At 37.4% G+C, this 19842-nt stretch overlaps 1 protein-coding gene across 2 annotated transcripts; it reads right to left on the bottom strand.

Moving 5' to 3' along the window:
- Window positions 1–1270: 1270 nt before the first annotated feature.
- Window positions 1271–19622, bottom strand: CYRIB (CYFIP related Rac1 interactor B). Of its 2 annotated transcripts, none has more exons than XM_075141160.1 (10): window positions 19550–19622; window positions 12401–12522; window positions 10582–10687; window positions 9375–9511; window positions 8641–8718; window positions 8430–8546; window positions 7008–7087; window positions 5704–5830; window positions 4833–4903; window positions 1271–2070 (listed from the first exon to the last, which is right to left on the bottom strand). In XM_075141160.1, exons 1-10 carry the CDS (start codon window positions 19620–19622, stop codon window positions 2007–2009), a joined length of 975 nt encoding a protein of 324 aa, XP_074997261.1. In that variant the 3' UTR covers window positions 1271–2006. The 2 variants fall into 2 exon arrangements, with proteins under 2 accessions (XP_074997261.1, XP_074997260.1); XM_075141159.1 differs by lacking the exon at window positions 19550–19622 and adding an exon at window positions 18441–18519.
- Between the last annotated feature and the right edge of the window lie 220 nt (window positions 19623–19842).

The raw sequence follows: 19842 nt of genomic DNA, 5'->3' as shown, positions 1-19842 counted from the left end.
TTGTACACAGTTTGTAACATTCATACAATTCTGGGAAAGATTTTTATTTTTCTTTAAAAAAAAAACCCAAACAAAAACAAAACCCCCACACAAATCAAGTTTTGTCTTTTCTCAGCTGGATTCAACTGTGATGCTGCCAAAAGGACTAGAGAGCAGTATCATGTCAAAGCAAGAGTATTTTATTCCTGTAGCCAGCATAGCACATGGTTTGTTTTCTCTGTAGCAGGGACCTCTGCAAAGCATCTTTGGCAGGAGAGAAAAAATGTATTACCCTGCCTAACAGAGGAGGATGTACAGGTACCAGCAATACACACTTGCACCTCCTTTGAACTCTTCCTCAAGTGTCCTGATTTAAGATTTTGCAGATCTCTTATTTCCCAAAACAAACAATAAAAAGGAGAATCTTTCCTGATGGTGCAGAAGGGGTGTCCACAAGTCGTCCAGCATGGTCACAATGGTATGTTATATTTGGAGCTAGTGTACCACATAAAGTTACAAAATATTATTTGTCCAGCAAATAAAGCTGAGGGTGTTCACACTCGCCTGCAGGTTTCAAATCTCCTTTCCAGAACATCAACAACTCATTTTGGGCATAATCACAACAGCACCAGGCACATGAGGTGCACTAATGTTTGCCCATCGATGCAAAACATGCCATTTCCCAGAGATGGTTTTTCTAGTCCTTCTCAATTCTTGTTTTCCCCTTCAATTCTTCCCCTCACAAAAAAAGTTTTATTTTCTTCACCAACCTATCAAAGCTTAGCACTTCTTGTGATAAAATGCTAGCCAAACAGGAAACATTATTTAGTATGCTAAGATTATTCAGATTTTACACACAGTTCAAAATATCTCAATCCACAAGAGTATACACCAGTATAGAGCAAGGGAAATTAATACCCCCACCACTGGTACGGAAAGAGCCAAACTGGCAGCCTAATCCGGGACGTCACTTCTGATGACTGTCCTGAGAAGTCAACATGGGTAGGCAAGATGCAGGTTCTTCAGCAACGTCCACTGGGATCTATATGGACTGCACAAAGTTCTTCCCCCAAACCCTGTACACGTAATATTTCTGGGGAAGAGAAGCAGCACAGAGCGGAGAGCGGGAACCCTGAAACACGCTAGGCTTAAATCAGTGTATTAGACTGGTGGTTACCGGTAATGAAACAGCAGAGTTTTCACTATATAAAATTTATAAATTTATTTTTTTTGTAAAAATTCAAAGAGCACGAAGACATCTCACTCAAAATACTGGTAAATCAAACCACACTTAGAAAAATGAAAGCTGATTTTATTATCTTATCCACAGCCAATCATTTGACATGAACATGCATACGTAATTTTGCTACGCACACACCACAGTTTAACGTTAGTTATTAAAGGTTAAACATACAACATACATCCTTACAAAAATGAGTCAAAATGCAAACGTAACTTTTAAACAAAACAGTTTTTACTCATTTAAAAAAACCTTTGTGTTGGGTACCATTTTGTACAAACACAGTTAATTTAAACAAATCTGCTTTTAGTTTTCTCATGGTTGCACATGAAAATAAGCTGCAATAGAAAATGAAGTCATCAAGGGATTTTTAAATAGCAGAAATAGGCAGTCTTGCCATGCAGAAGAAGCAATATTAAATATTAGTTTTTCAAAAAAAGAAAAAAACCACAAGTTTAAAAATATTTAGTTCAAGTCACAAATCTTTCCCCAGTACAGAGAAATCCAAATGCAACGCATAATTAGCTGCCACTTAGGATGGCTATTCTGAAAAGCAGAAATACTTTCCAGAATTGATAATTTTCATTGATTTGGCACAGAAAAGAAGTCTGAGCTTACTTAAGAACAAGAAAGTGATTAAAAAAAGGGTAAACAGGAAGAGAGAAAATAAAAAGCAAGAATGAATGAGATAGTAGTTGCAATCACTAAAAAAAAAAAAAAAAATCTGTGCATCTCAGTCATTGCAGAATACTGTCTGTCTACAGCAGGTGCGAATTCCAGGTAATTGTTATTGCAACATGGATTTAATTTGCTTGGAGGTAGTCTCATCATTCAAATGCTTTGTTGTGTACCTAAACACAGAAATAAAAATCAAGTTCAGAAGAGCACAGATGCTATTTTACTTTGGCTTAACAAATATGCAATTTCTTTGTTTATGGCTCAACCTGACTGTACCAGAGTAAAACCCGCAGCCACTGATCATCACCCACTCCATGGTTACCAAGTACCCAAATAAGACATTCTGATCAGAAAATGTTATTATCAATCAGAACTGTAACGCAACAGCCTTGCACCAAGGGGAGTTAAAATTAAGCCTCAGCTGGATGTTGGCTTTCATGCTCATAGGCCATTTCATAGTAAACTCATGTTACCACTTGTGATAGGTAATTATCAAGAAGACTAATTCCAAGGTCTCTGTCCATAGAAAACATCTTCAAATAAAACATAGCTTCAGAGCTTTTCTTCAAAGCTTCCAGTGACCAAACCTTTCTAAGATCACTCAGTGAGAATGGATTTAATCGCTGTTCAGCCTTATTTCCTGCTTAGTTAAGTAACTGTGCTGCTAAAACTAAAGAGTAGACACACGTGTTTATTCCAGCCCCTTCCCCCTTCAAAATTCTCTAGGACATTAGCACATTTTTAAATCACTACAAAAAACTTAGTTATCTCTTATTTTAAAAGAAAGTACTGATATCCTCAATACTGGCTTCTTTGTATGATTTATTTTCCTGATATTCCTTCCCTAACTGTAATCTAAAAGCAAGTAACAACTTATTCTGTAATTTAAATTTAACATGTTAAATTAGCACTTTCATTGTTATCCACAACTGCAGGGATATTTTAATTGTTCACTTGAAGAATATACAATGACTTTGTTTTGGAAATTAATATCAATATAGATTTCAGCACTTTTTGGTAATTTAGACTTTCCACAAACAAGAGGCCTAAGGTTTTCTAAAATCCTGCAAAGTTATTGCACTTGGTATTCTGCCCGTGTGAAAAAGCTGAACATGATTACAATACTTATATGAATTTCAAATTATAAACAGCTGATCTCCCTCCAAAATCCATACCATCTTCCATTTGCTTTTAAGACACCTTAACTATCTCTTGAGAAAACACGAGAACTTCTAACTCCTCCAGAATCAAAGACTTAGATTTGGACTTAATTTCTCATGACATTATCTTAAATCTGCTTTCGCCACACACGCACATAGCAGCTCACCTCTGCATCTCTTCCTAACAATTCCAGATGTGATTAAAAGAGATTTAAATATTCTACCCAAACAAGTAATCAAACGTATGAAACCAGGACTGCTGAAGCACGTATGCATGAAATGGGCTGGTGTGGTGAAAGGTCAGCATGACAGCACAGACTGAATTTACACTACTAAACACAAAATAATGCACAATGGAGTAAGAACCTGAACTACACTTTCCATGTACTTTAACAGTGCCAACGATGATGGGGAAAAATGGGGTACCACTAAAGATCGGTGTTCATTTGCAGCTGCAATCACAATATATTAGTCAAAAAAAAAAAGCTAATATAGCGTTTTCCCTCTGGAAGCTTGTGTTTTTACTGATCACGTACAGGAGGATCAGAGATGAATAACAAAATGATTTAGGCATGGAAATACTCACATGAAGTCTCAAATTAAGCCCAGATTTTTTTTTTTTATTTGGCTAATAATCTGAAAAAACTTCGCAAATGAAACCACTTACAATACCACATTTTTTCACTTCTTACCACATCTTAACATAAAAAAAAAAAAGAGAGCAAATGAAATTAAAACAGTTTCACTACAGATAAGAAAAACAAAGTACAACTGCACACTTTCAGGCAAGACAAACTAAAGCTTCCACATTTCAAAGTGAGTGCATGAATAACAATACCCAGTAATTGGGTATTGTTAACTGGTACCAAAGTAACATGATACTTTTTCAAGTGAGGACAAGAATGAAGCCTTCATCTGCCTATCACATGTTGGCATTTTTTGCCACTCCTCTGATGCTAGACACCCCCATAAAGAACATGTTACTGACTACAGATACAGCTTTATGACCCAATTAGAAGTTTTTAGGTTTCTATACATAATTACTAATTTTTCTTTACCTCTTCAATTAATGTGACAACTTCATGCCTTGTCTATTCTACAGCAAAAACATTGAGACTCTTGCCTTAAGTACCTCCCTATAAATACTTTGTGAGAGAGGAACAATTTTTAGTTACGTACCAAAAACTATCTGCCTTACACGTCTGAAGCTATCTGTGAAACATAAAAATCACATGAAACTACTCTTACTTTCTACTAATAATAAATAAAATCATTAACCCATGGTCAAACCACACACAGCTGAGGATATGGCCAATGCAAACTAATTCAGCCATTTCTTCAGTCAGCTGGCACAAGTCACAGTGTGCGCGCTGCAGCTGCTCATTTGCTTGTTTGGTAGTTCAGTCAGTAGATGTGATCACAGTTAACTTCTAGTTAGCTTTTAGTATGTATTATACTTTGTCATCAGTTTTAACTTCAGGTACAACGTCTACTCTGTCACGCTTACCTCTACGCACTCATTCTTAACCTGCATGCGGTTGAAGTATGCAAAAAGTTATCTTCGAATGAACAACTGCAAGTTTACGACCGAGCTTTTAAAACACAGTAGCTTCTTCATGCATCCCTGTCTCAATACACATTGGAAAAGAAGCCTGCAATAACTACAGTCACCTTTTACCTGCAACACTGACTGAATACTTCGTTACTGAAGGAAATGCCCTGGACAATTTACGAAAATTCACATTAAAATATTTTAAATAAAAGAATAAGAGTACCTGAGAGCATTTAGAAGGCCTTCTACACTGTTAGGAGGCTGGTCTTTAAGAACTTTGATGCATCCTTTCATCTAGGAGTTAAAAAAATTATACAGTTTTTTTCATGCTAGTATCTTCTAAGTTTACAGAAGTGTTTTATATTCAATTTGTCAGAGAGAAAAAATAAGTATTTAAAAATTGCAGCCATGTAAAGTTTTCTTGACATTAGAAAGGAATTAAGCTTTCAGTATTACATTTTTCTATGACAGAACAGCTTAGCTACTTAAAAATCTGCGTATCTTTAGACAACAGAACTTTGATGTCAAGCTCTGCTTTACCGACCTTAAAAAAAAGAACTGTAAACAAAATTCTTTGTTTATCATAAATCCATTAAGAATTATTACATTTAGCCAGTGACGTAATGACAAACTCTGTAGCTAATACAATGGGATAATAGTCCATTTGAAACAATCACAAAGCAGCATGCAGTAATAGCATATATACCATAGACTTACTACCAAACAACAGCAGAAAGTTGAAGACTTGAAGACTGGTGGATGATGAACCTAGCTTTTTACCAGATAGTGAGGAACAAGCTTGATGCCGTTGTTATTTCCAGTCATTCTGATTCGGATCTTTCAACACAACCACTGTTTACAAGTATTTCAAGACACTACCTGGATTTCATCAAAACAGATTTTTCATGACCACTTACGTGTCTGAAGGCCTAGTTTGTATTTCTCACTATTTATGTATATGGTTTGCTAACAACTACCACTATCCATTTAGCATCAATCGAAAATGTACATCTGCTACTAGAACCTGGAGGACAGAAAAGGAGCCTACACGCAATTTAAATACTCAAAAGATTATTTAGTAACAATAAACTTACATCAATTTTTGAAGTTTTGGCAAAAGCACCCACCGGATGCACGTGGTCATAGAGTATGATGACACCCACCATTACCCTCAGACAGAATGATACTGTTTCCTCATTTGTAAACCTGCTTCTATATTCACTGTAATTTAAAAACACAGATTATTATCTACCAAACACAGGATAAGAGTACATACTAATAACGCCCAAAATAAGATTAAAGAGAAAAATCCTACTATAAATCCTCAGAGAAAACAAAACAAACCAAACAAAAACCTCAAAACCCACCAACCCCACAAACTTTTGAGAGTTTTCCTTTTTCCTTTCAATAACCTGCCTATGAGTCAGAGCACTGCTTAGAAAGAGTTATGTGGAGATTAACAAAGATTTTCAAACCTAAAATAGTGCCCTTCTGCTACATCATTTCAGGTGTATTTTTTTTTTTTTGTGGGGGGGGGGGTGGGGGTGGGCGGGGAGGGGACGAAGATTAAACCAATACATATTAACTTTGCTTTCAATGCTTCCTACCCTTTTCTCCACCACCCTCCAATATACACACAACCCAAACTTCTGACTCAGGGGAAAAAAAAAAAAGGGCAAAAAAAAGCAAGCTTAATGAACAACACGTAACTATTTTCTTGAATGGGACAGACCATTCCTAAGAAGGGTAAGAATATAAATTTTTGGAGCTCTTAATGTGCTCCAAAACAAATGTACTGCGGTATTTGGACAGAAACTCATGCCTGAGTAATTTTACCAATGGGAAACTACTTAGAACCCAGAAGAAACAGATAAAAACCCCCAAGTTTAGTTTGACTTTTTGTTCATACTCCCAGTGCCTCTGAAGTTTACAGGAGAGAACAGACTGCCTTCACCACTAGAAGTCATCTCGCAATTCCCCAGACAGGGGCGCTGTGATTTTGTTACAGCCATCAGCCAAGCCAACTTGCAAGGAGGTACCATCCAACACATCGCCCATAACCCCTCTTTCAGGAGGCCCGAGGCAATCGTGCTCAAATAGTGTATTTTCCTGAATTATACATGAGAAAACCATTTATAAAGAGTGCCAAGAGGTTGTCTAGCTTTCATAGCCATTCTATTTTTAAATATTAATATGTTCAGAAAAGTAGACTGCGTGATTTGCATGGCTAGCAAAACGAGACAAGTTAGTTTCATGTCAAGGTAAACAACTGAGTTGGTAAAAAGAAAAAACCGTAGCTCCTAACTACCCAATTATATTTCTTTCACCTTATGCATCCCAAGTCATGTCTTAAATAGAGAGATGATTCATACACAATACAAGCACTGTTTATACTCACGGGGTTTCCAGCATGACCCTGCACACACTAGCCATGGTGCTTAAGCAATCTGTAGTATTCTCTATCGGTAAATTTTTATTCTGCAGAAGATAAACAGTTTCCAATTCAATTATTGTGAAATATTATACTATAAAACCTAAATCAAACCAGTGATCTGCTGGCATGGCAACGTGGAGGAATTAAAAACATCAACACAAATAGTGTGCATTCTTTGCATGTAAGACAAAAATCATCACCATTATCAGAAGACAAGCACAATACTTGTAGTGACTGGATTTTACCACTAATATTTATTTAGGTAGTTAAGGATAAATAGGGATGTGTCAAAATTTTGGAATACTTTTCCAGTTCAGGTTCCTCCCCTCTTCTGCAATGATGTAAGTATACTTGACTTCACACAGTGAAAAAAAAGTGTCTCGGGAAGGAGAAAAGGAAGCTGCATTTGAATTCTGTTACCTATTTCAAGCACAGAGAATCAAGCTGTTTCCCTTTCAATTTTCTGAAGTTTCTGCTCTAAACCACCACCAAAATGCATGCAACACACTCACCTCTCCCACCTCCCTCCTTGAGGAAAGCCATCACTACCAATGTTGCAATGCTATCCGTTAACTTTTTGTGGCACATCCACAAGGTGGCTAGCTGAACTTACTCCAACCTCTACAGCACTGGAGAAAGATACTTTATGTTTCTTGAGGCTCCAAAAAACAAGTTTGATTTTGTGCTGGTTTTGGCTGGGGTAGAGTTAATTTTCTTCACAGTAGCTGGTATGGGGCTGTGTTTTGGATTTGTGCTGAAAACAGTGTTGATAACACAGGGATGTTTTCGTTACTGCTGAGCAGGGCTTACACAGAGCCAAGGCCTTTTCTGCCCCTCACCCCACCCCACCAGCGAGCAGGCTGGGGGTGCACGAGGAGCTGGGAGGGGACACGGCTGGGACAGCTGACCCCAACTCACCAAAGGGATATTCCATACCATATGACGTCATGCTCAGTATATAAAGCTGGGGGAAGAAGAAGGATGGGGGGATGTTCAGAGTGATGGCGTTTGCCTTCCCAAGTAACCGTTACGCGTGATGGAGCCCTGCTTTCCTGGAGATGGCTGAACACCTGCCTGCCGATGGGAAGTAGTGAAGGAATTCCTTGGTTTGCTTTGCTTGTGTGCGCAGCTTTTGCTTTGCCTATTAAACTGTCTTTATCTCAACCCACGAGTTTTCTCACTTTTACCCTTCCGATTCTCTCCCCCATCCCACCGGGGAAGAGTGAGTGAGCGGCTGGGTGGTGCTGAGTTGCTGACTAGGGTTAAACCACAACAGATTTCTAGATGCCAGATTAAGCCTAGTAGGAGAGTTTTGTGTTCCAAAATGATGTCTGGCCCTGCAGTGGTTTTAAGTACACTATCTAAGCCATAAATTTGTACTCTTACCTCTGACACAAACTTTGTTGTAGCATCACTTAAGGTTTTCAACATTGGCGTTGCTTCAGCATAAAATAAAGACATTCTGTTTGCCAACTCATTATTTACTTCATTTTCTCCCTCTGCCTATAAAACAGAAGGAAAAAAGTAGTTATGCTGTACATGAAAAAGATAGGTGGTAGTATAAGATTACATTTCATCTCATCCAAGGGTTACCTACTGGGACATTGTTAATCCTCATACGGCTCAGAGTTCTTCTATAGTAGCTGAAGTCATTCTGTATAGCAGGATTTGTCATCTATAGAATGGAAACAAAAGAGTTGTGACAAACTCAAGAAAAATATAAGGACAAGTTTTCATAAAATATAATACTGAGAATAAGAAAATATTCACCCTTCTGAAGTAAACCCTGCGACATGTTGGGAAGTGATATGTAGAACATAAAGCTTTCTGGTTAATTTCTCAGTTTTTTCAGAACAAGATCTAACAAGAACAAGAAAAGGAGTAGTCTCCTAAATAGGGGTTTGAAATAGTAGGTTGAAAAAAAATGGCTTTGCTAGTTAGACTCCAAGGATCACACCAGCAAATGAATATCATTTCAGCTTCGTTCTTTGCACATTAGCAAGAAAATAGCTGGACTATGGGGTGTGCACATACTAAAAGCAGCAGCAGCATTATCCCAAGAGATATGCCAAATTCAGATGAAGAAACATGATTAATATGAACTGAAATATAACAACTGCCTAAAGCTAATACGGTATTTCATCTGCTTTCCAGTTTAATCTAACTCTGAGTCATGCAAACAAGCCGAGCATAGTAGATGCAAATAGTAGATATTTGAGTATCTACTGCATGCTCTATTCTAGAACAGAGCACAACCCAGATTGCTTCAGTAAATAGACTTGTTTTCTTTTCTCTAGCCTTTGTGCTTACAAAATTACAACAAGTTCTTACCTTGAGCTCATCAAATCGGAGTGTAAAGTGAAGAATTTCTGCAAACTGCTTAGCAAGAGCCTGCTCTCGCTCCAGGTGTTGCGTTGGTGAATACGGAGTGCTTGTCAGGGCTCCCAACAGACCTCGCAATCCTGCCTCTTAAATGAGAGGAGAGTATTTTACAATATACAACTGCTCCTGCTTCTTGTATCTCTATTGACTGATATTCTGCATGCTAGACTTAAAATATACATCTGCCAAAATACATGGTGGTTAATAATAACGGGGCTTGATTAATTGCTTCTATGTGCCACTGTTATCGTATTTACTTACAAACTGCTGTAAAGACTAGGTTTAATCAGCACTGACAGCCATGAAAAAACTTCTTGAAAAGTTTTATTCAAGCTTTGTCTGCAACACTGTTGTAAAACATATTTCAATAACCTGTGTTAGCAGACTGCAGCCTTTAAGATAACAGAATTCAAGAGGTATATACTTATCAGCAAAAGTCATGGTTTTATTTGTTTTAAAAATAAATTTATAATCCAACTTCCTGCTCATCTTCTTCAGAAAAATACCTCACCTCTTTAACAAAGCAGACCTCGCCTGCAAAAAGCTTCCAGTTTTTGAGCTCATTTTTTTATGAGCTATGCTAATAACTCTGTGTAGAAGTGAGGTAACAACAGATAGTTTGTGAAAAAATAAATCAAGTCTAATGGGTTTTATCAGCTTAGACACAACATCAGTCAAGTTAGTTTTGTAAGAGGCATGAAGTGCCATCGTAAGTATTGCACCTGCATGAACCCAGATCAGGCATTTCCACAGACCAAGTTATTTCTGGTGTTTGGGAGGGGAATAATACAGTCACTTTTAATTACTCTGGGTATCAGAAACATTAACAGAATTCATTCCCGATGAATTAGTCTACTAGCTTTCAAAAAAATCAGTTCATTAGTGCTTTTCTACTAAAGGAGTAGAGAAAGAGGATGACAAGTATGCTCCCATTCTCTCTCTCTTCTCAGGTATCCACTGAAGCAAGTTTGCTTTCATATGCAAGAAGGTAGCATGCAGATATAAGTAAGATCCAATCCAATGTATGGAAGGAATCTATGCAATATGAGCTTTTATCTACTAACAAGGGGTTGACCTAGATGTGATCACATCTGAATATGCCAAATGTACTAATTAATGACGATAAAAACCCGCAAGTTAATACCATTCCACTTACCTAGTCTTTGAGAAAATTCATAGAATTTCTTTAGTTTGCCTACTAGTGGAACAACTGCACCCCATGCCTTCTCTTGCAGCTTCTCATCATTGGGATGCTGTATTGCCTTAAATTAGAAAAAAAAGGAGGAAAAAAGTATGCTTAGATTAAGAGTAACTGATAGGCTACTGGGGGGGGGCGGAGAAAAAAAAAATAATCTATGAAGGGCAACTGTTTGAGGAGCTAGTAATTAAAAATTCTACCTACTGAGAAGTTTCCAGTTGAGAGACAAGCCTGTACTAACCCATGTCTCTTCCAAAAAGCTCTAAATACTTGTGTTGAAAATAAGTATCCTGAATAAGAAAACAACTTGGAGAGAGTATAAAGAAATTGTTAAAAGTAAAGCTTCTCAAATAAGAAAATTTACATAACCAGATCTAGTTAATTAAAATCAACAACTTTTTTGCGGTACCTCCAAGCAAAAAAGTTCAGTGACCAAAGCCTCATCCTAATGTTGGTATCTATCACCAATTTCTGAATTTGCGAAAAAAAAAAATCAAACAAATTTGCTGTGAAATTCAGGCTAAATATTACAGTAAGAACATTTAAGCATCATCAACAACATAAAGCACCACCAAGACATGGTGTACACCAGAGCTTTGAGGTATAGATGCACAGACCTTGTCTTTACAGTAAGCTTCCCAGACAGATAAAGCCTTAAATTCAGTCTCTCCAGGTTTTTAAGATAGAAACCAGACTACTTAGCAACTGAAAATTACTAAGAAAACAGAAATAAAAATGCTCATTACTCTTCTGCTGCACCTTCACAGTCAATTCCTTGATTCCAAAACCTGTTTCAATCAACCCTGGGCTGCGAGTCTCAGCACACTCCTCCCTGGTTCCTAGGAAGCTTCCTTCCTGCCACGTCTACCTCCTCTCAGGAGCGTCTCTCTTCCTTCTCCAGGGAGCTGCAGGCTTCATTGCTGAGACACACATTCCTGCCAGGTTCTACAGCCTCTCCCTGAACATGCTCCTTCCTTGAAGAACAAATAAGCTATCTCCTTCCCTAACTTGTGTGACACAGTTACCCTCCCTAAACCTACCTTACGAATTCAACAGAGACTGAATAAAACTCATGGTACTTTAAAGCTGAATAGCTCCGAGTATCTCAAATTCATCTAGGGTGAGCAGAGACCCCTATGTAACAAGGATTTCTTAAGAGTAAGTTACAGTAACTCCTCAGTTCAGGAGCAAAGTAACCCCATTGCTGCATGTAAGGAAGAAGGGATGGGGGTTGAGAGAGTATTCATGCAACCCTTTCTTAAAGGTAAAGGAAAAATGGAGTTACACGCTGTAAAGAAACTTTGCTTCTGTTCCAAACATTTACTTTAGTAAATAAAAGCCAATTAAAAGGGATTGAAAATGAGATGTCTTTTGTGTTAGGATTACCACACATCAGACTTCTCCAACTAGCATACAAAAAGATGTCGACACTACTCGATATTGCATTGTAGTCACGCCATGCTCTTTCCAAATTTGCCACTAACTCAAGAAGAGCTTATGTGGGAATATAAAGAAAAAACAATAACAACAATTCCATAAAAAGTTTGAGAAGCATCATTTGCTATTACATATGTGCATTAATATTACTGAAACAAGTGACATCTGTTTCGCTGTTAAAAAGGAACATTCCAGAGCAGAAATTCAAGACAGCAATTTTAATAGACAACATGCTCTGCCAAAACAGCTCCTGCAAGCAAAGTTAAAATCCAGCAGTATTTGGTTAAGATCAGACAATGAACAACCACAGGTTGTGCACAATCGTAATGCTCTAGCTCACCTCTCGTATTTCATGGCCAGCTCCTCTATATGACTGCAAGTCTTCCAGTATTCCTTCTGCATCCTTTAACACTACATTCACCTGATTATAAATTTCCTTTTCAGATTCTGTAGGTTGGGCATCTAAACAGCAGAACATATTAAATATATATACACACATATATTTTTAACAATAATATGGAATTCAATAGGCACACCATCACCTATGGAACAAATCCTTCATGCAGCAACTCATCAAAGAGTTTTCATTCTCTGACAAGGTACTACAATGTATGAAGAACTCCAAAAGAGTAATTGTATTCATTTTAGTAGTCTTTTAGCTTAATTTAGCATCCCAAAAATGCACCTGGAATCTATCCTTCCTGACTTATTTAAAATTGGGTTAGGAAAAGAAATCCTGACAAGTCATCTTTGTGTGAACGTGAGTTTCACCTTAGAGTGCAGTACAAGCTCAATGGAAGAGACTTAGGTAAGCACTCAAAAGACACACTCACTACAGATATTACAGGAGGTGTTCATGTCTATTGTTACCTAGGAACACTGCATCAGATTATTTTCCGTCTTCCCTGCCTCCCCTTTTACTGGTTGGGAAAGGAACCGTATTTTTTACTTCTAAATATATTTAATTCTCAAAACATATTCTTTATTGCTCTAATTGCAAAATCAGAGTTGAGAACAAAAAGATCTAGTGTAAACTTGTTCTCTTTTTTTTTTCCCCCTCCCTCTCATTAAGGATATGTACTGTCTGCTAGTTTTTCTGTATTTAGCTAAAGGTTTTCCAGAAGTATATTTGATCATCATTTCAAAAAAGCTACACATACATGTTTAAAGAAATGTCATTCAGTAAGAAGTATGTTTTGAGAAGTATCAACAAAAGGCTTTAACCTTTAAAAAAACCTAGTACAAGTATCTCGGACCTGGTTTACCTGATACAAGATCAATATTTCTTTTAAAATTCTGATGGAAGCTAAGCTATAAGATTAGTTCCTTTTAGATTGATGTAAAAAAAAAAAATTAGTTTGTTACTGAAGCTCTTACAAAAAAACCCCAAACACTTCTCTCTTTACACGGGCAAAATATGTTATGAAATAAATATCAGGATATTTTAATCCAGGATTTCCAATACCAAAAGTCAGGGTACTAACAACAGATTCTTTTTTATAGGGACAAACAAAAGCTATCTACAGACAATATATCCTCAAGATTTTGTGCTGTTTAAACGGTCTGGAAAATGTCTTTTTAAAAGTGCTTTTTCCATGATCCATATGTATAACTCCCACTAACTGTGACGGAAGTTAGGACCATATTTACATTAAAAAGAAAAAAAAAAAAAAAATCACAATATCCTAGTGTTACACACTAGAAAGAACCATTAGAAAACAAAGTTTGTATGAGGAGAAAATAAGTTTCACATGCATTACCTGTCTGGATTTTGGTGTAATTTTTGCATAATACTTCTTATTTTTATGGTTTAATGCATAGAAAGTGGGCATTATTAGCAAATATGCCTATATATAGACCTTGCAACAGTTTAACTGTGATATTTTGAGAACCATCAAGAATTAGCACGGGTAAAAAAAAAGCTGGTCACTCCTTTTAAAAAAAAGTATAAGAGCACCACATTGATTAAGCATTGAGTAAAAGTGGCCAGTGCTTTTCAGATCATCAGAAAGGTCACATTTATAATTTTGAAAGCTGCTGAAGACTGCTGTAAGAAATGAAGACAAAAAAATGAGGGAAAAGAGCAGACAGGTAAGCAGCAGTTGATTGGCAGCAGTTCATGCACAAACATGAAATGCTATAGTGAAATACAGACTAAAATGTGAAGCTCTGTAGCATTCCAGATTGTGGTGTTAAATAATGCAATCAAGACTTGCCACTTGGATCGTCTTGCATTGAGCACATCTCTTGCCTATTTAATTTTTCATGCCATTTTTTCTTTACCCTCTCTAATAAGGAGAGTTCATTTTTCAACGGGGGGTGGGGAGGGGCACAGCAGAAGGGCCCAGGAGAACTCCTCCTCCTCATTTCGAAACCCACCAACAGGCAGAACAGACGTAGTACTTCGACCTTCCAAGTTTAGAAATGAAAATCATCTTCCAGATACAAATTAAGTGGTCTTCACTGAACAGCTGGCTATGCAAGTCAACACCTTCAACACCTCTGTTCGTGTATTTCACTTAGGATGTAATCAGCCAACTACTGTATTTCATTTCCCTAAAATGTTCGGGAAACCTAAAACGGTTTATACTGAATTTGTTGGGGTAGTGCATTTTTTGGGGGTTTATTGCTTCGTTGTTTTGATTATAACAAACTTATAAATATATATGTCGTAAAATCCAGTAGGCACTGGATTATTTCTTTTGCTATGTATTTCATTTTGGTGCACCTAGTCCTCTCCAATAGAAGCAAGATGTTAGCCGCATTTGTCCCAGCTAAGTTCCTCTCCCATCTGTAATTCTTCTGCACCTAGGAAAGAGCTCAAATTTAAAAAGTAAACCTAAATTCTTTTACATTCACTTCACAATCCGTTTAGGATGTATTAGGATAGATTTAAAAGGCACAATATAGAAAATCTTCAAGCCCTAGCGCTGGCTGGCTCAGAGCAATTGGTTTATTTGCTTCTCAGTGCAGGTTAGAGCATTGTGTTCTGAAAGCCCATCACAGATGGAGAAAGAGGGAAAGGTTCCTCTTCTTAAGCACTCCTGTAATCTTTAATAGACGGAGGTAGCATTCCCACATATCAGTATGTGCCTGCGAACTCAAGCTACAGGACTTTCACTTGAGAATCACTAATCGTGGAGGGCAGAGAGCAGGAAAGGGAGTTTACTTCTGGAGTTAGTCTTGACAACTAAGAAAAAGCAACCAGCAATGCCAGGCATCCAAACAGCAGGATGAAGGAGGCATACGATTTCAGGGATTTCCCCTTTCCCCTTCCATGGATGTAAGTTCCTGCTACAACTTTATGACAAGGCTTTGTCTTCACCCGGCAACATTTTCCATAGAAAGAACAAATACAGTAAGCACAGCACAGCTCACCGAAATGTTCTGAGGTTTGATATTGTTGCCAAGGGAGACGACCCCTGGTTATTCAGGGCAACTTTCCCATTTTTAATCCAATAACAAGAAAAGTGAAGACTGCGGTCCCACAAGTAAATGGGGAGTTCATCTTTAAATTAATTTTAAATTTAATCAGAACATTACTACACTAGATGCGATATACACTTAGAGTTCAGAAAGCTCAAACAATAACATATTAAAGACGAAAGAGTAGACTTGAAACAATATACAAACGCTGTTATGTGAACTAAATGCTATGGAAGTATGACAACATATTGCATGCGGGGAACACACACATTTAGTGACTATTTAAAAAAATATTTGGCTAGCCTACAGAACTAGTAGGGACAGAAATTTGGGGTTAAAAGTTTATACTGCACAGCAAACACTATTTAAACTGAAATTTTTTCCCAGGGAAGAACACACCAAGTCATCTGAAACTGGCTGGGACAAAACTCACAAGCAAGGAAAAGAAAAATCCCAGGCTGCTGGAGATGAAATAATTTATTCATCTCTATCATCATTACTATGGAGAATGCTATCTTTGTGGCTCCTCTGAAACCTAGCCAAGTTCTTTGGAGGTAATGCAGAATACTTTCAGTGCTAGCTTGAGATCACCATCTGCAACCAAAAGTACTCTGTATTTTAGCTACTATTCAAATCAGTAAATTTGGAAAGGATTTGCACTGTGACAGTAATGACACCAATGTAAAAGTTGAGCTATAAGTTTCCCACGTTGTAGGTGGCTGGTTTATGTTAATAATATTGTCCTTACAAAGCTGTGCATTTTCCTCTGCTCATGTTGAAGTGGCACTGCAGAGACTTTAGTAAAATACTTAAAGACAACTATTTGTTTCAAATAGGTAAGGTGAATGACCAAAGAAAACATAAGCTTAACCAGTGTTAAGGCAAGGAAAAGCCAACAGCCCATTATATCATTTATGGGAACATTTTTTGCATGTATTCTGATAGTCAGTCACACAAATCACTGGAATCTAGCACCAAGATAAATATCTGGAAAAAAAAAAAAAATCTTAGAAACCAGTCTAAAACTTTCTAAATTTGGAGTTTGTATCCCTATAAAGCTTTATGGACATTGGATTTTTAGCTCTTTATGGTATTGTGCAAGAACTGTTTAACTAGCCTGCTCACTCCAAAGATGTATATGGATTTAAGAACAAAAGACTTCAAACCGTATATTACTGGGCCAGGCGTAACACAGAATTGGCAAATTTGTTTTTAATACAGAGCTTACTTGCTCTTCTACATAAAAACACAACATTAAGTACCACAAGATTAAGTGCCAAGTCTTGAAGAAAGATCTTGACTGTGTCAAAGCCAAGATCCTGTCAAGGCAAGCTATCTGAAACAGAGTAGAAAGAAGCATGGATACACAGTATAGCAGCAGAAATAAACGCAGGACAGGGTCCAAAATGAATAAAAAACAGTCTAACAATTCAGCCATAATATAAGTCACTTAATTTGACTGCGTATGTAAACATTTCATGTCAGCAACCTGCTTACTCTCATGCCAAATCTTGTTCATGCTCAAAACATGCACCTTAAAACAAAATTGATAGCTAAAGAATCAATATTTTTTAAAAAATAGAAGCAATTTTTATTGCAATTGATTTTAGAATTATGCCTCTTGTTTCCAGCTAACTTGAATTTAATTTAGTCAATGAAATGGTCAGTATTTGCAGATTAAGCTGGAGCTTCACAACTCCAGTATTCTCCCACATCAGTTCTCCCTACTTCACTAAGTCGCACCTATTCTGATGATATGTGAGATCTGAAGTGGTTTTAAACAACAGTTTTGCTTTCTGATTTTTTAACACAGTCCTTGATTATCTTCCCTTTATGAGTAATTTCTATGGCTATCATCTTCCAATAACAATATATTCAGAAGAGACAATTGATAAAATCAACAGTACAGGACAAGGGTTTAGAGAAGTTTTAACTTGAAACGTCATTGAAGCAAAAACGTATTTCTCCAAGCATTCGCTTCCACATTAGAACTAATATAACCAATTGCTACTGTTTCATCAAACACAACTGAAAAATAATTTGGGGGACGAAAAGAAGATATAATGAATCTCAAATTGTCCATATAACAATACTTCATCAGTTTTTTGTTATGCTATTCCATTGTATTTTATTACATGGTCAAAATGCACTTGAACATTGGTTTTCTTATTTTATGCTTGTGCAGCTGGGTAAAGCAATAGCATATCCCAAAAGAAAGTAGTTAAACATGCATAGCAGCAGCCAACAACACTTACCTGCCATTCTTAGACTACATTATATCATGCAACGAAAAATAAAAGCAGAAATACTAACTATATGTGAACCTTCCAGAAGGCTTGGCATTGATCAGACAAGCTATATGTCTCTTCTTTTCAAAAGCAATTTCGTCTCTAATACTCTCTGAGCCCCCCTTTTAAGGAGGGATGAGGTTAACTGTCAAATTTCAATGCCAAACCAAGTAAGGTTCACATGCACACCTTTAACGTGATGATGTTGGAGAGCTATGAATAGCTGTTGTGAGCCAATCTGTATATGCAGCATTATTCAGTATGCAGTGGCACACTGGAGGAAAAGAGAATCAGGTTCCATATTCAGTCCTTCCTTTAAGGTGCATGTACCTCCTTGCAATTTCAGTAAGTCTTCAAATAATTCAAATTCTTTTTAAAGTTTTGATTAAAAGCAAACAGAATTTTGGTTTAAAACAAGAACCATATCAGATTCCAACAGTAAAATATAATTTGAAAGCCCTCCCTGAAATAAAGATTTTACATTTTAGAAACTGAGGTTATTTGAAAACAGATTATTGCTTTCTGCAAAAGTTTGCTGAACAATTATCCATAGCTCAGGCATGCAAAGCTGTTAGAAGGATGGCAAGTGAAAACATACATTTAGTACATGACAAGTGCAGTCTACTGCAGGCAAAGAGTAATAGATATATAAAATCATCTTCTCACTTTCAAAATCAAGGAAAAAATTTGGCCCCTGCTCAAGGTCTGTGCATGTCAAAACTTTTAGAAGGTTCCCCATGTTAAGGTACCTGCCAAGACAAGAATGAGAGAAAAGAAAATTTTCTTTTATAAGAAGGAACAGCCCAAACATAGTTGATTGAAGCGGTGGGGGAAAGAAGACCAGAGGGTTCCATCAGGCACAAACCCGTCCTTCAGGCTGCCGCCCTGATGGGTGGAGGGAGACCCCCACCTCGAGGACGTACAGCTGGTGATCCCAGAGATGCAATGCAGCTTTCCTGTAAGAAGTGACTACGTCACCAACATCTTCACAGCTGCCCCTTCGGGAAAGGGGCAGAACTCCAATTGAAGGCATCGCCAGTGACTAATTCTGTCCCAGTACACCCTAGCACCAGTGTGCTGAGCAGGAGTACCACGTTGAGGGCTAAGGACTGTATTTGCAAACACTGACATGGTAGCTATGCTACAGATTTTTACCTGATGGGACACCAGAAGGAAAGAGCTTTAATCTTCTCAGCCCTCATAATTTTGTCAGAAAGCCATTATAGAAGACTGCATCAAGATACATCATTTCAGTATGCAGAAAATGCTAACGCAAGTATGCCATAGATCTTTTACACAAGTTGCCTAAAACATTTGTGAAGCTCAGACAATTCCACTTTGGACTTTTGGATGTAAAAAAATGCACATTAACTGCACCATGAATGACCAAACCAGTATCAGGAATGATTTAGTACTCACTCTTGTATAAGATAGGATTACAGTGAACAACTGCTCAGCACAGATTGCTAAGGCATATTGACAGATTTTTTGTTTTATGATTACTTGATTTGCAGGCAGATGGATGGACATCACTGACCACAGAGACCCAAAATGACTAAGCACAAGGAAAGAAAATTTACACAGTAGCATGATGGTAGCTTGGCTACTACTGGAGGAGAAAAAAGGAAAAAAAAAAAGGAACAGAAAAAACACATGCAACTCTCTTTCAAATTGCAGATTTGCAACTGAGTCCCCTAGCCTTCACTGCAGCAGGTATAAGCAACTCTACTGTTACCATTTTAAATTCACCAGCTGTGAAGGGCCGAGAGACTTACTTTCAAAATCCAAGAAAAAATGTGCTGCATTGTGGTCTATGTCCCTGGTTAGCACCTTAATGAGATTACCCATGCCAGCAAACCTAAAAATAAAAATGGCAAAATAATTTAGTTCCAATAACCATTTTCTATTTTAAGTACACGCCTGGAGCTCACTGGAGCAGGGCTCCCATCAGGTTTTGCACGCTGGATTCATCACCTTCTGGTGGGAAGTAGAAAACGTGCACTGTACAGCGCATTTCCACTCCCATTCTTCTCAGGGAGGAGTGATTATTGAAAAAATTAAGAGTTAT

The sequence above is a fragment of the Calonectris borealis genome, chromosome 2 (assembly GCF_964195595.1).
Source record: "Calonectris borealis chromosome 2, bCalBor7.hap1.2, whole genome shotgun sequence".
NCBI lineage: Eukaryota > Metazoa > Chordata > Aves > Procellariiformes > Procellariidae > Calonectris > Calonectris borealis.
This window is presented reverse-complemented; position numbering and strand designations above follow the sequence as displayed.